Source organism: Sciurus carolinensis, chromosome 3 (assembly GCF_902686445.1).
Source record: "Sciurus carolinensis chromosome 3, mSciCar1.2, whole genome shotgun sequence".
Classification (NCBI taxonomy): domain Eukaryota; kingdom Metazoa; phylum Chordata; class Mammalia; order Rodentia; family Sciuridae; genus Sciurus; species Sciurus carolinensis.
Window position 1 is genome coordinate 121,045,725 of NC_062215.1, and position 16,423 is coordinate 121,062,147.

The 16,423-nt window shown below is 35.6% G+C and overlaps 1 protein-coding gene across 1 annotated transcript in view; it reads right to left on the reverse strand.

Annotated features, from left to right (window-relative positions):
• The window catches only part of Mettl8 (methyltransferase 8, methylcytidine), a 91,127-nt gene that overhangs the window by 35,684 nt on the left and 39,020 nt on the right, over positions 1 to 16,423 (reverse strand). Inside the window, 1 exon segment of the mRNA XM_047547411.1 lies at positions 13,305 to 13,459. Coding sequence (XP_047403367.1) covers positions 13,305 to 13,447 — 143 coding nt within the window. The 5' untranslated portion in view covers positions 13,448 to 13,459.

Below are 16,423 nucleotides of genomic sequence, written 5' to 3' on the forward strand. Positions count from 1 at the left end.
TAAATATGGGGATGCTTCATATTGTAACCTTTATTATTCAGATAAAAGGACCCAGTGTAAACTACATGAATAGACTGTTTTCCTGTCTTTGTTATTTACCATGTATGTAAAGGTCTCAGTATAGTTTTGTTTATCTATGTATTTATTTATTTATTTTTGCAGTGCTGGGATTGAAGCCAGGACCTTGTGGATGTTGGGTAAGCACTTTCCCACTGAGGTATATCTCTAGTCCAGAACATTAATTTAAAGACAATTTGACAAATGTATGAGGTGGCTAGGAAATTTAAAATAAAATATTTATTCTTAGGTTAAAAAAAGAAATAGTGGACACAATATCTTTATTTTATTTTTATGTGGTACTGAGGATCGAACCCAGGGCCTCATGCATGCTAGGGGAGCTCTCTTACCACTGAGTCAGAGATACTTGGAGAATAGACTTTAAATATTCTTTTAAGTTGATGAATATATTAAATAACTTGATTTAATCATTTCATTATGTAGTCAAACATCAAAAATCACATTGTAACCCAGAAATACTATAATTTTTGTCAATGAAAAATAAATTTTAGAAGATATTTGTGCATTAAAAAATAGTTCTGTGTAGTCATTGCTAGTTTGAATAAAGCTGGTTGAATATTCTCTTAAAAAAGTAGTAGTGTTTACTAGTTTCAGACTAAAAATATTTGAATAATTCTTAATTCTACAACAAATTCATATTTATTACGTGGCTATATACATATTTTTCTACATAGTTCCAAAATCTTCATCATAATTACTGACTTAAAAATATGGTATAGGACTTGGTTTGGGCCATGATGGAGTACCTGGTAATGGGTTTAGTCTACTACTATAAAATATAAACTGGATAAAATATATGAACCAACTGTTTTCAAGGCACTTTAGACAGTAAAGGGTTGTGATCCTTAAGACAAGAGAGACACGAAAGGTGAGTCCCTGCAACCAGACATTCTGTCTGGGGACACATTTCTAGACTGGTACAAAGAAATGAAGCCCCCAAGCAGAGAGTAGTTGTCTCACTGAATGGTAGTTTCATGAGTTAAGAAGGCAGAGATCAGGGCTCAGAGTTGCTGAGATGGTAAGGGTTTGCGTAGTAGAATACTGAATAGAATACTGGATACAGAGGAGGGCCCCTAAGCCTGCAAGAGAAGAGAATTTCCCCAGGGTTTTTAGCTACTGCTAGCTGCTCATCCATAAGGTGAGGGTCCAGAGAAACTAGGAGGGAAGGAGAGAGAGAGGGAGAGAGGAAAAGAGGGAGAAGGAGGAAGAAGAAGAGAGAGAGAGAAAGAGAGAGAGAGAAGGAAAATTACTCGCTGGATATAGGCAGTACTGTGTTTCTCTGGACTTACAGCTAAGTTAGAATGGAGAGATCTCTCTGAACAACTCAGGTATTCAGTTAAAACCCTAGAAATCTCAGCCACAGGATTAAGGACCATTCTAAACAAAACAAAACAAAACAAAACAAAACAAAACAAAACAAAATGAAACAAAACAAAACCTCAACATCTTTAAAGGAAGACAACAGAATCTTAGACTCTGTACAGGATGTTATCGATAATATTAATCATACAATTAAAAAAACCTTTCAGATATTCCTGGTAAGACTGATGGTGGTATCAACAAATGTGATTTTTAAATACTGCCTAATAAAATGTGTCAATATTTGTAAGATTTACACAAAACAGAACCAATCTTTTCCAAATTACCCACGTATGATGTTATATAGATAAAAGAATCCACCTAAAGTGCAAGGTGCACCAAGGGATTATCATGTAGCAGAATATGAAAAGTTAATTTCATATTCCTAATTGCAACTAAGAAACTGCCACTACTGATATTTAGTGCAATATCAAGAAAAATTTCCACAATTAACTGAAAAGGCTGTTAAAAACCCCTCTCCTTTACAAGTACATACCTGTATGAGGCCAAATTTCCTTTATGTAATTCAACATAAACATGTTATGAAAATTGGATGCAGAAGCAGATATAAGAATCCAGCATCATCCATTGAGCCAGACATTACACAGACTTGCAGACACTTAAAATAATGCCACTCTTTGCACTACATTTTGAGGAATATATAGATATTTTAATTAAAATGTTATGTTAATATGTAATAGGTTAATTTTTGTCTTGAAAATAATTAATAAATATTTTTAATGTCTCAGTTTTAATTTCTAATATGGAAAATATCAACAGACATAATCCATATAAATAAAATGTCTTTGGGGTTCTTAGAGATTTGAGAGTATACAGGGGTCCTGAGGCAAAAATATTTGAAACTATAGTCCTAGAATAATTCCTAAAAAATCATGCAAAGATACAGAGTGAAAAAGCCAGTAGAAAAAAATAGAACAAGGTAAAAAAAATAGAGTATTCAATTATTTCAAAAGAAGACAGGAAAAAAGGAACAGAAGGAAAAGATGAGACAGAAAAAAAAAGATACCAAAACAAAATTTTATGAATTTACAACATTATCAGGGCAGGACTGAGTATTGTTTATCTTCCTTTACCTCCTTCTTCTTCTTCTTTTTTTTACATCATAGATGTACACAATCCCTTTGCTTTAGTTTTATATTTATTTTCATGTGGTGCTGAGGATTGAACCCAGTGCCTCACACATGCCAGGCAAGTGCTCTACCACAGAGCCACACCTCAGCCCCCTTTCCCTTCCTTTCTGTTCCCTCCTTCCTTCTTTCTTTCCTCGTTTCCTGCCTCCCTCTCTTCTTTTCTGGTGTTAATTTAATAGATCTAAAACTTACTTTATAGTTTTAATTTTCCTCTCTTTCATTACTGAGTGTTTCCCCCTATGCTCACACATACTTCCTCCCGGTTGAACTTTATATCCATGGTCCACTTATCCATATAGCAAAAGGTTTTAATGTTTTCCTAACAATAAAACAAATACTCTCTTAACCTTGATGTATGGCAATGGAAAATCATTTAAATTTTCTGTCTCTCTCTGTTTTTTGTATTAGTCAAATAAGAGTAATAGTTCTCAAAGCAACGTTCAAATTAAGATTAAGTACTCTGGAGTTATAATTATCCTATTTCATCAAATCTACGATGCCATTATTTTCTGTACTAGTAAGGAAGAAAAAAAGCCATTTACAAGTACGATTTTAAGATGCCATCAATTTCAAGTGTCATGATTTCAGATATGTTAATTGGTGAAAAAATTTAAGTCTCAGAATGGATGAAATATAGCTTTAGAGGTCTATCAGCTAATAACTGAACTAACTTCAGTTGAATCTTTTCCTCTATTGATTCTAATATATATTTCTGACTCCTGGCTACCTACTTTTCTCTTCGGCAATAATGAATATTTCAGTTGACTGTTGCTATTAGTAATAAGTTTCTTACTTAGGAATGAGATGGATGTACATGATGGTAGAATTCACTATGGTGTATTCACACATGTACATAGGAAAATACTTCCAATTCATTCCATTGTCTTTCCTTTTCCTATTTCCCTTCCCTTCCCTTTGTTTCCCTTTGTCTAATCTACTGAATATCTAAATTTTAACCCTCTCCCCATTTATTGTGGGTTAGCTTTCCACATATCAGTGAAAATATGTGGCCTTTGGCTTTATGGGATTGGCTTATTTCACTTAGCATGATAGTCTCCAGATCCAACAATTTACGTGCAAATGTCATAAAATCATTCTTCTTTAAGGTTGAGTAATACCCCATTGTGTATATATACCACATTTTCTTTATCCATTTATCTGTTGAAGAGGGGCATTCTTTTTCTTTTCTTTTAATTAAAATTCAAATAATATGAATGCGCATGAAAATCTTTCAACTCTACCTTACTTTTTATTATTATCCATGAGATAAGCACTGTTTTCAGGATGTGAACTTTTCCAGAATTTTACTATGTATTTGAAAACAAGATATTTAAAAATATGGAGCACAGAAATTCCTTCACAAAATGAGGCTGTACTAGAGATACCTCTTCTAAACTTGCTCTTTTTGTTTAATGACATATCATATATTTCTTGGTATCAGTATCCAAAGATCTCTTATTTTTACTAACTGCTACATTATTTTCTAATGTATGGAAAAGTATAGCCATACTTTAAATCTTTTGAGGTATAACTGAAATATAGTAAAATGCACATATTTAAGTTGTACAATTTGATAAGTTCTGATATATGTAGACTCTGGTGAAATCATCCCTACAGTCAAGATAATGAACATATTTACCAACCTTCAAAAGTTTCCTTGAGAGCTGGGGATGTAGCTCAGTAGGATAGCACTTGTCTAGCATGTGTGAAACCCTGGATTCAATCCCTAGTACTGCCCCCAACCAAAAAACAAAACAAAACAAAAAAAATTCCTTGTGTCCTTTGTAATTCTTTCCTTTCTCCCTTCTATATCTTCTCTTCTTACCAGTCCTCCACCCCACCATCTGTCTCTAAAGAATGATTTGCATTTTCTAGAACAATACAAGAAAACATAGTATGTATAATAGTCCCACCTTATGTGGAAGATAAAGTCTAAGACCTTGAGTGGGTACCTCAAATGGTGGGTAGTACCTACCCTATATATACTATGGTTATTTTTTTTTAAATACACACCTATGATAAAGTTAAGTTGCTAAATTAGGCACAATAAGGGATTAACAACAACTAATAATAAAAGAGTAATTGCAATAATATACTGTGTTTAAAACTTATGAATTGTTAATTTCTGAAATTTTCCATTTAATATTTTTGGACCAGGGCTGGGGATATAGCTCAGTGGTAGAGTCTAGCCTGTGTGTGAACACATACACACAAACACACACACACACAACTGGATCACAGCTGACCATGGGTAACTGAAATTGGGGATAATGGGAGACTATTACGCTCTTTATTCCTAGCTCTGTTCACTCAGCATAATAATTTGAAATTCATTTATGTTCTTGTGTCTATTAATGGTAGATAGATGATTAACTTTTAAAGAAACTGCCAGCTGCAATGGGGATGTAGCTCAGTGGCAGAGTGCAAGGCCCTGAGTTCAACACCCAGACAGATAGACTCTCTCTCTCTTATACACACACACACACACACACACACACACACATACACACACACACACACGAAAGAAAAGAAAGAAAAAATAAACTGCCACGCTATATTCCAAAGTGGTTATACCATGCCACTAGCAATGTATAAAAGTTTCATTTCCTCTACATCCTCACTCACACTGGTATGCTCAGTATTTTTAATTTTATCTATTCCAATTAGTGTGAAGTGGTATTTCATTGTGACTTTAATTTGCATTTTTCTGTTGACTAATGTTGGGCATTTTTTCATTTGCTTATTTATTTACCACCTGTGTAATTTCTTTGGTAAAATGTCTTTTAAATCTTTTGTTCATTTTTATTGGATTATTTTCTTATTATTTAAATTTTTTTTTCAGTGAGGGTAAGTACTGAAGATTGAATCCAAGATTGGACCTTGCATAAATTAGGCTATTTCTCTGCCACTAAGCTACATCCCAGATCCTTACTGACTGAGCTGTATCCCCAGCCCTTTTTTGTATTTTATTTAGAGACAGGGGCTCACTGAGTTGCTTAGGGCCTCAAGAAGTTGCTGAGGCTGACTTTGAGCTTGCAATCCTCCTGCCTCAGCCTCCTGAGCTGTTGGGAATACAGTTGTGTGCCACTACACCCAGCGACTTTTGAGAGCTTTTTAAAATATATTCTGACTGACTCTTTTATCAGTAAAGAAGTAAAAGAAAAAAAAATATTTATACATGCAGCAACATGAATAAATCTCAAAATAATTATTCTGAGTAAAAGAGGCCAGACAAAAAGAGAACACATAGTATATGATTTCCTTTATACAGAATATTAGAAAAATGCAAACTAATCTACAAGGCACTATATGTTCTTCTTTCTCCTCTATTCTTTCTTTTTTCTTGCTTTGCAGGTAAATTCCCCTTGACAGTCTACTTTTTCCAGAGAACTTTTTATTTGTCCTGTAAGCTCTATTTCAAAGGCTGAGCATTATGTATTTTATTCATGTTTCTGTAGTCTCATGGGGGATAGGTGTTACTGATGGACTTTGCTGAGTAGTAGGCAGCCTTTATGTGAGCCTGAGTCTGCTTTTTGCTTTGCTTTGCCAAATGATTCTTTATTGGAATACTTTTCTCTGTATTTCTCAAGTAGCTGGGCATTCTACTGCACCACTATTGATATCACTTATGAAGTCATGAAGGCAGCGGCATTCAACACTGCAGCCCAAGATGGGGCAGTCTCTAGGATCTCTTTAATGGTTTCAGGGAGCTCTCTGGTTAAAACTCAGTGACATATCTAGCAGGGAATAATATCAAACTCATTAGAAGTGATATTTCCATTGCGCTTAATGTTTTTCTGATTTTTTTCTGTTTTGGGGTGGTTTTTGGAGGGCTTTGATGATCAGGGCAGAGGCAGAGGGTACCACCTAAACTGGGGTCTGCCTGGCCTGAATGGCAGTTTCACTATAGTCCTTAGATACTTAGAGTCACCAATTGCCTTGGTGATACCAATTTTTTTTTTTTTTTCATACTGAGGCACTGGAGCTGGAGAACCAGGCAGATGAGGCACCAACTTCTCCATAGGTGAACCTAGGTATTCCACTTTGATCTCTGGGGTTGAACTTGGATGACCCAGCAAAGGCAGCTAAGGTCAACTGTACCTAGATGCATGCAGAAAGTCTCACCTCAGCCTTCTGAGGGCTAAAAAGTGGAGTCTGCCTTTTCTTTTTCATTTCTACCTTTCTTCTTTCTTTCTTTTTTTCTAAGGATGATTAAGTCTTGTGCTAGGCTTCACTTACCTAGTTAGGATGTGTTCTATTTCTAAATGAGTTTGCCTTGGGCTTCAGCTAGTTCTCTCAATTCAACATGGAGACCCAGAAAACGATGGGTCCTCCAGTTTTCTCTGCTTTGCTGAGATCTCAAATTCTGTGGTGATAGGTAAGAACATTTATTTCCAAGAGTTCATTTTTAACTTTTGCCACAGATGCCTAATGAGTTTTAGGAAGAAGTCTCATAACTTACCTGCTGACCTTCCTTCTCTAGTTAATACTTTTGATGGATACAGACGGGATGAGGAGCCACACAAGAATCTATAATTTCCTTCCTTGGTTACTAGTTGTCCATGCGTATGGCCTTTTTCAGGGGGTTGCTGGTTGTTTCGCTTGCTTTTACTAATTTCTGTTCATTTTATTGAAGTAGGAATACTCTGTTTTTCAGATTCATCCCATCTTCTTTACCTGGAAGGCTCTGGCTTATTTTTGAAATAGATCAGAGCAGTGATCCTTTTTTAGTCCTTTCTTGTATACTCCACATAACCTAGCCCAGGGCTGGGCACCTATAGATAATCAAAAAATGCTGGAGATAAAGGATATCACTCCATATACCACAATGGCTAACTTGCAGTATCCTGAACAACAGTGCCAAATTAATTTTCCTAAATACTTTGATCTTATCACTCATTCAGTTTCAAAATATTAAACCCAAATTCCAACTGAGCAGGTCTATTTGCATGCTTTACAATATACCTCATATACTTGTTCCCAAATCCAAGATGTCCATGCTACCACTTGAACAAAAAAATGACTTACTATTAAAGTGTTCCTCATTCTTCAAAGCTTAGGTTAAATTCTATATGCTCTTTCATTCCCATCTCAGGAATCTCCTATTCTGAATTCCTAGGGTCTTTGCTGCCTTTATCACTTATTATGATCCTGCATATTCCTCTATGTTTTCTATTTATGCATAAGTATATATCTCAATTCTCCACCCAATAATGATAACACGAACCATGCCTTTTAGTAAGCACTTATTACTATGACAAGCTTTACATGTATTATCTCCTTTATACTCACAAGAACCCCAAGAAGGAGCTTGTTCAAGTTCATATAGATGGACAGGGACAGATGCAGGATTTAAATTCAGATATTTTGGATTCAAATTCCATGTTTACCCACTGTATTCATTTTTAGTCTAATTATAAACTTCCAGTAGACAGGAACTAGATCTTATATTTCTCTATATTGATTCACTTACTCAAACATATTTATGTGTGCTCATTTTATGGAGAATATAGCTAAGAAATAGATATAAGCTAAGCTCTTCTCTATATAATCATACAGTCTAATAATGAAGAAAAACATAAAGTACACATTAGAAAATAGTAATCATAATAAGATAGCTAATTCTTATACAGTATGTTGCTTATTTACAATGTATAGATACTATATATTAAATATCATCACTTTAATCCTAACAACATGCTATGAGGTAGATATTACTATTATTATCCCATCTTAGAGAAGAAGAAACCAAGTCACAGAGGGATTAAGTAACTTCCCAGGGTTAGGTAACTCTGGGAATGTAATTAATACCACAGAATTGTTTGTCTTATGTGAATTTCACTTCACTAAGTTATTGAGAGACAGAGAGAGGGAGAGACAGGGAGGGAGAGGGAGGGAAAGAGAGGGAGAGACAGGGAGGGAGGGAGGGAGGGGGAGAGGGAGAGAGGGACAGAGAGGGGGAGAGGGAGAGAGAGGGAGAGAGAGGGAGAGAGAGAGAGAGAGAGAGAGAGAGAGAGAGAGAGAGAGAGAGAGAGAAGGATTAAGTAACTTCCCAAGCTTCCCAAGGCTGGGTAACCATAAGTCTGTCCTCTCAACATTTGTACTCTACTGCCTCTCAGGACAAATGTGATGATGGAGGAAGTCAAAGAAAATATTTATGCTGTATGAAACAGGGCAAGAGCAGTCAGATGATAAATACAATGATTATAAAAGGAAAATTACGTAATATGAAAGAATTCTTAGTATCTAAACCTTTATTGAGATTCTGAAAAGAGCCCATTATTTAAATGACTTATACAACAGAAATCATGTTGTAACATCCAGGTCTTACCTTGGGTCTACAGAAAATTGGCTTAGCTCAGTATTTTTTAAACTAAAGGTTATAACCTTTTCATGAGATCAACTTAATCTACAAATAACTAAAAAAGAGAACGAAATGGAAACTGTAGAATAGAACAAACAGGAACATGGGTGCACATCTCACATGGTAAAAACTGTACAGGCAACTTTTATTCCTGTTTTATGTGTGTGTAATATATTGTCTCCATGTGCTGGTTCATGAAGTAAGCTGTATTTTTTTTTTTTTTTTTTTTTTTTTTTTTTTTACTATGGATCATACCACAGGCCTAGCTAATTTAGTCACAGGATAACACAAATGCTTGCTACTTCCTTACAAATTTCAGGGATCCTTGAAAAGTTCCTACACAATTACACTAGGAACAATGTGGAACGGGGAATGATTTTTCCAAGTAACAGTGTAAGCTGCTTAATAGAGACAGACTTTTGGGTCATGTCTCAAAAGTATTTTGAATATCATTTCTGGTCAATAGTCTCCCAGAAATGATTAAACACAGTAAGTATAACTAAAAGAATAAAGGTAGAATATAAAAAAAATAGTCCAGCTGTTTCTAGCTGCTGTGGAAAAAAGCTTAACAATGGCTCAAAGACTTACACTTAGGATCATCATAAGACCCCACAATCCTACTCCTAGGTATATACCTCCCCAATTGAAAGCAGGAATTCAAAACTTGTACACCCATGTTGATGGTACTATTCACAAGAGCCAAAGGTGGAAACAGTGAAATGTTCTTCAAAAGTTGAATGAATAAGACAATTGTGGCATATACAAATAATGAAACATTGTTTAGTCATAAAAAGGAATATAGAAAAGAATATGCCCTAAGGTAGAGGAACCTCCAAGATACTATGCAGTGTGAAAGAAGCCAGATAGAAAAGGTCACATATTGTATGATTCCATTATCTGAAATATCCTGACTAGTCAAATCCATACAGATAGAACATAGATTAGTGGTTGCCAAAGTCTGGGGGTGAGCGGGTGGGGATAAAGTGATTCATGGATTAAGGGGTTTCACTTTGGAATTATGGGAATGTTTGGGAACTAGTTAGAGGTGCTGGTTGTATAAAGTTGTGAATGTAACTAACACCACAGAATTGTTCACTCTAAAATGGTTAATTTTATGTTATGTGAAATTCACTTCACTAGATTATTAAAAAATAAGACTACGGGCAGACATAAATACTTAGTGTTACAAATATCTAGAATCTGGGAGGCAAATTTGTCTCAGAATATGAGAAGCTGAATAAAATGGGATATATTTTTGTTAAGAAAAAACTTAAAAGGGGGCATAGAGTAATTCAGTCATACAAAGTAGAAGATAAAGGGAAAAATGAACTCTAGATAATTTAGAACAACATCAGTATGAGAAAATTGATATGTACTTTCATAGAAACATTCTATAAAAAGTCAAACTCAGCAAGAGAGGAAACGTTACTCTTAATTATGAAGAAGAAAATGAGAACTTTTAGACAGAACTTTGAACTTGAAGGAGAAAACAAACTTAAAAATCTTTGTAACAAATCTTCAAGCAAAATAAAGAGGGGGCGGAAATAAGGATGTGTGGGGAAATGATGTGAAGCTGCTATTTCTTTTCTCTTGAAGGAAACCATTTTTACTGTTGTTATTAACTACATCTCTCCTGGGGGAGGGGGTTACTAGTGGTGTCCTAGTGCAGGTTGGATAACCCCTTGGAGAGCATGCTATGGAGAAGGATGGCTGTCTAGACTAGTTCAAGGTTTTCAAACTGTGAGAGCAGACCTCTGAAGGTCCTCCAGGCTGGTAGAGTATTAGAAAGTGAGAGAGGAATATGAAGGGGAGCTGCTGATGTCCCAGGCTTCTGAGTGCTTCATTCAGAGGAGGTTTGCATTTCCTTTTAAATATTGAGATGTCATGTAAAAACTTCACTTGAATAAGTTCTGCTGCTAAAGAAAAGTGTGAGCCAGGCGGTGGCACATGCCAGTTACTCAGGAGGCTGAAACAGGAGGATTGCAAGTTTAAGGCCAGTCTGGGCAATTTGGCCAGACCGTGTATCAAAATAAAAAATAAAAGGGGTAAGGACGTAGCTCAGTGATAGAGTGCCTTGGGTTCAATCTCTGGAAGAAAAGAAGGAAGGAAGAAAGGAAGGAAGGAAGGAAGGAAGGAAGGAAGGAAGGAAGGAAGGAAGGAAGGAAGGAAGGAAGGGTGAGTCTAAAAGTCACTAGACATGGCTGCTCAACAATTACTTTTCAAATTAAAATCCCTAGTCCATATCTCTAGGCCTAATGAAATGGTACTCTCCCAGGGATTCTTGTGTGCAGTCAGCCCAAAGCTAACCCTCAGTGTTTGAGAAGCACTGGACTAAAGAACCCTTGCTTTCCTGAGAGTTGACAAGACAGAATTTAAATCAGTAAGCAAAAATTTCAGGCAAAAGAGCTGGTGGTAGCAGCAGATGGGACAAGAGAACATAGACAACTAAACCATTAGGCTCTAATGAAGGAGAAAAAAACAAAAACAAAAAAAAAAACCAACCTTGTAAATGAGGATCTTGGTTAGGACCGAAAGTTCCTCTGGAAATTTCATTGCCAGGCAAAGGGTCTATTTTCTCTCAAAGCCTACAGTAATTGTCCATACTGGTAATGATAGTCAAAATGATTTAATTTACTCTTTTTAATTTCAAAAAGGTAAATTATGAGCCACACATATAATTTAAGTTTCTAGTAGCCATGTTAAAAAGTAAAAGAGGTAAAATTAATTTTAACAATGTATTTTATTTAACTTATACATGCAAAATTTCATTCAACATGAAATTCAATACAAAAATTGAATATTTTACCTTTTTTTTATACTAAGTTTTCAAACTCTTTCAGCCCATCTTGATTCAGACAAACTACATTTTCAAGTGCTCTATAACCATACAAGGTTAGTGGCTACCATATTGCACAGTACATGACTAATTAATAAAAGATCAACTAATTTCCTTTTAAAGCTGATATTGTTGCAATAAAAACATTTAAATAGTCCACAAATCACTTTCCCAGTCCTATAGACCAGCTCCAGAGACCAGTTTGATGACAAATTTTGTCTGTAGCTATCACTTTCAACTTTACATTTTCAGCCGTGATACTTTTTCTCCCTCTTCCCAGCAGCAGTCTCTGTATCCTGGACATTTTTAACCTGATTGTCCTTTTCTCAAAGCCTATTTGAATGTTTACATCTAAATCCATCATCTTTTGTCCAAAATAAAAAAATCAATTTACCTCTTGATTTTCCTATCAGTGACCTAAGTTCAAAACTTCAAATTCTTCCTTTTCCTTTATTTTGAACAAGTATCAAGTTCTATTTATTCTCCTTCACAACCTATCTCTCACTGGCCCTCTCCCACTTCAAGTTATCCCTGCTGATCTGTCTACCGAATATGTATATACTCACTTCTCCTTGGTGGCTCTATAGCACCTTGTATTTCAGCTATGAATTGAGGACTATGCATAACCTTGCTCCCATCCAAACATCCGGCCCATATCATTCCAATCTTATCTTTCAATAGTCTTCCAGATGTGCTTTTTTTTAAATTAAGCCAAGCTGTCCTGTTTATTGTCTCCTGAAAATGCCTTGTACTTCATCATCTGTTTTATGACTTTCTACTCACTCAGAATGCCTTTAATCCAGCTCTACCTATTCAAATCATTATTCAACAAATGTTTCCGTTTTAGGTACTGTGTCAGGTACAGGAGGCAGAATAAATATTCCTAATTTTAGTTTTGCTCACTTTAAGAAGCCTTCTTGACTATGCCCATACACAAGTGGTTTTACTTTACTCATTTGTTCTTCATAGGCTTATATCCTCTATGACATTCACTGGGCCCTTATAATTTACTGTTTTGTATTGTTGATTATCAACTTTTCCTATATATATCTATCTACCTATCTTCCCAAATAGTGTGGATTCCCTGAAAGCAGGACTGGTGTCATACCAATACGTTGCCCCTGATGCTCAGTAAGCAGCAGGTACTGAATGCACAATTTGCTAATTGACAATAATTTGTAAAGATGAAGGGCCTGTGGGGTGAGAGGAGGGTCCGCCTAGAAAAGAGACTCCCACCCAGCATCCACTGGCAAATCAAGGTCAGGCAAGCAGGGAGGGCTGACGAGAATTCAAAAACTTCTTAAAGCACTAGGGAAGTTCCAATTTTCCAATTCCATTTGCAAAGCAATTCAGAACTAGCAACAGATAAGTCAGGACTGGTTACACCCTGGCTTTTCTCTATAACCTAAATTAGGACATTAGCTTTAAAAATCCTTTCTTGGTACTAAATGGAAACAGTATCACTGGTGATATTTACTAAGCATACATAAAATCAGACCTAAAAAAGAAAACTCACCACATATTGTGCTCAAAAACTTTCGCTGGGTCAGTTAAAATCCTTGATCCCAGAGGGGCCACTGGGTGGGAACCACTGTGGCATCTGTGTGGCACCTTCCCTAGTCTTAGGCAGCAAATGTAATTTCTCCAAATCACATTCATCCTCAGTCGAACCTGCAAAGTCACAAATAATTAGTCAGTATGGAATAAATGGTATATTACTCAAAAGTGGTTCCAAAAGGTTTACGACCTCAGAAAGGACATGGAAACCAAACATTTTAAAATGAAAGATGGGTTTGATAGTGTCTCTTCTGAATTATTCTCAGGATAATAGAAGGGAAAGGAACATTTGGGGTGGACAATATTGGCTGGAATTTTTCATAAACTACAGCTTCCACCAACTTTGTTTTTTGGAGTATGTGCTTACTTAATTTTTAACATGTGGCCAAATAACACAAGCCCCAAATCTGAATTTTGCATACAAAAGACAGTTAAAAAAAAGATTTTATTATTTTGTTTTGGGAATTCTAGGAAACATATTTCTAGGAGATATTTCAGGACCAAGACCAAAAACCCCAAATGTAGTAGCAGAATAAAAAAAACAAGCCTTTATTAAATCTCATTCTTCATACTGAAATGAGTAGTATAAAAAAATTATTCAAATAAATAAATACTATATTAAGATAGGATCCTAGCAATTCTTAATATTAATAATTCTATGTACATATATTTTTTAAAGAATAGTCAGTAATATGGTTGCATAATGATTTCCCTGTATAAAATGAATGCTTTAATCCTCACCCAAGAGAACTGTCTAGTTGATTAGCCCAAATTCATCCCAATTTTGGAAGACTAAAGAATATGACATCTTAATTATGTATTGGTAAACATATCACTTTAAAATCTTTATAGAAAAGTTTGGTGATTTCTTTTGGTTGGTTGTTTGTTTTTTGTTTTAGGGGTACCAGGAATTGAACTCAAGGGTACTCAACCACTGAGCCACATCACCAGCCCTATTTTATATTTTCTTTAGAGACAGGGTCTCACTGAGTTGCTCAGTGCCTCCCTATTGCTGAGGCTGGCTTTGAACTCTTAATCCTCCTGCCTCAGCCTCCTGAGCTGCTGGGATTACAGGTTGTGTACCACTGCGGCCGGCTGGTGTTTTTTTTAAGGGGAAAAAAAATTAAAGACACTATAAAGAGTGTGGCACAGTGGCACAGTGAATCTGGAGGCTGAAGCAGCAGGACAGCAAATTTGAGGCCAGCGTGGGTAATTTTCCAAGATCCTGTCTCAAAAAAAAAAAAAAAAAAAAGCTGGGGATGTAGCTCAGTGGTATAGCACTCCTGGGTTAAATCCCCAGCATGCAGGTGATGGTGGCAGGGAACTCTAAAAGAGCTTTCTTTTCCCAATAAGAATCTATTGTAATACTGTTCAGCATTTCAAGTTGTTCATCACAATATTCAGCCTAATGCTGTAAGCTGTCAGGTAGAAACAGATGCTGAAAGGTGTGTGTACATAATATGCATTAAGGGCTATTGCAGGTGCTATTAGGCATAAAAATGCAATGTATTATACATCCTTTACCACCTTGCTGAAAATGAATGGGCTTTAAGATTGTGAATTCCAAAATGAACAGCAGAATATCAAAAACATTTCATTGTGCTTTTAAACATAAAATTCAGGATTTCTCTTTTGGAAAAAAAGAATGGCGGGTGGGGAGCTTAGTCATACACACCAAAACAACTGCAATAGTTCTGTTCACATGTGACCAACAGTGATGAGAAATGAAGCATTCAGTAGCTGGTGCAGTTGCTTGTTTCTTGTTTATTTTTCCTTCTCCACTAAATGCAAGCTCTTTGGTGGAGCAAATGAAATGAAATGCTCCACCTAGTATACCTTTACCCTGATGTGCCTTTGTTCTTTTTGCTAGCCAGTGTTCTCCTCACAAAACCCTGCCTACAAAATTATTTTTATATCTCTTTCTGTACTGAATATTATTCATAAAATGTTCTGTATGCTGAAGAGCAGAAACTGATTACACCTAGAAAGAAAGGCAATTCATGCTTACAAGGCTAAAATGATGTAAATGTTTCCCATGCAGGAAAGCCAAATTGAAATGAAATTTTAATCCTTCATATAATCATGTGATACTTATCTATATCTATACATGAAAGAGGAAAAGAGAAAAAAAAGGCAAGAATTATTCCTCACTATAAATGATCAAGAACCTCTGTAGACAGAGCCTAAATAAATAGATAAATAAATAAAACCAGACTGGATATTAAGAAATCCAAGAAAATGTCAGAGAAGTGTGTGCCTTGCAGGCTGCTAGCCTCTAGAGAGAATCCTGTGTGGCCAGGGCCTAATGTGGTAATTTTCTTGCTTAGGCAGCTGTTTTTCTCATCTCTATCTATTTTATTTATCTGTAACAGACACACAGCATTGTGTGCTATTTATCTTTTAAGTTATATAAATACAAAATAAGTTTATATAAAAGAAAATATAATATAGATAAATACATAATAAAATCATGGAAATGCCTTCTCAACTAAATTGAAAGCTTCTAGAGGCAGCACAAAGTTGCTCATGATTTAAATGTTTGAGTGATTATATAAAAATGATACTTGTCTGACATTTAATTGGAAGGAAATTCATATTTTCATTCATAAAAAGTGTGACAGTATACAGGCAGTGATCGCGTTATATTGACTACAATATTCTATAAACATGTCTTATGATATGTTAACTTAAGGTTTGCCAGGTCATAGTTCCATTTTGGAATGGGGAAAGAAGGGTGGAACTGGCACCAAATAGAGTTCTTGTAGTGAAAGTTGGTTTGTAGAACCAGAGTGACCCATTCGCTTTGTGTGCCTCCTTTCAACTCTCTTTAGGCATACTTCTAATTTAAATACAAATTATTCACATAATGAAACTGTGTGCCTAAGTAGTATATTTATTTGAAATGATACAAAATAGTATAGTTTAAAATATTTCACTGACCCAAAAGAAGACAGTAAAGAAACAAATGGGATTAAAGAAATACTGAGAAGGATTATTTATTTATTGCAGTGCTGGGGACTGAACCCAGGACCTCATACATGCTAATAAGCAAGTGTTCTACCACTGAGCTATAGCCTT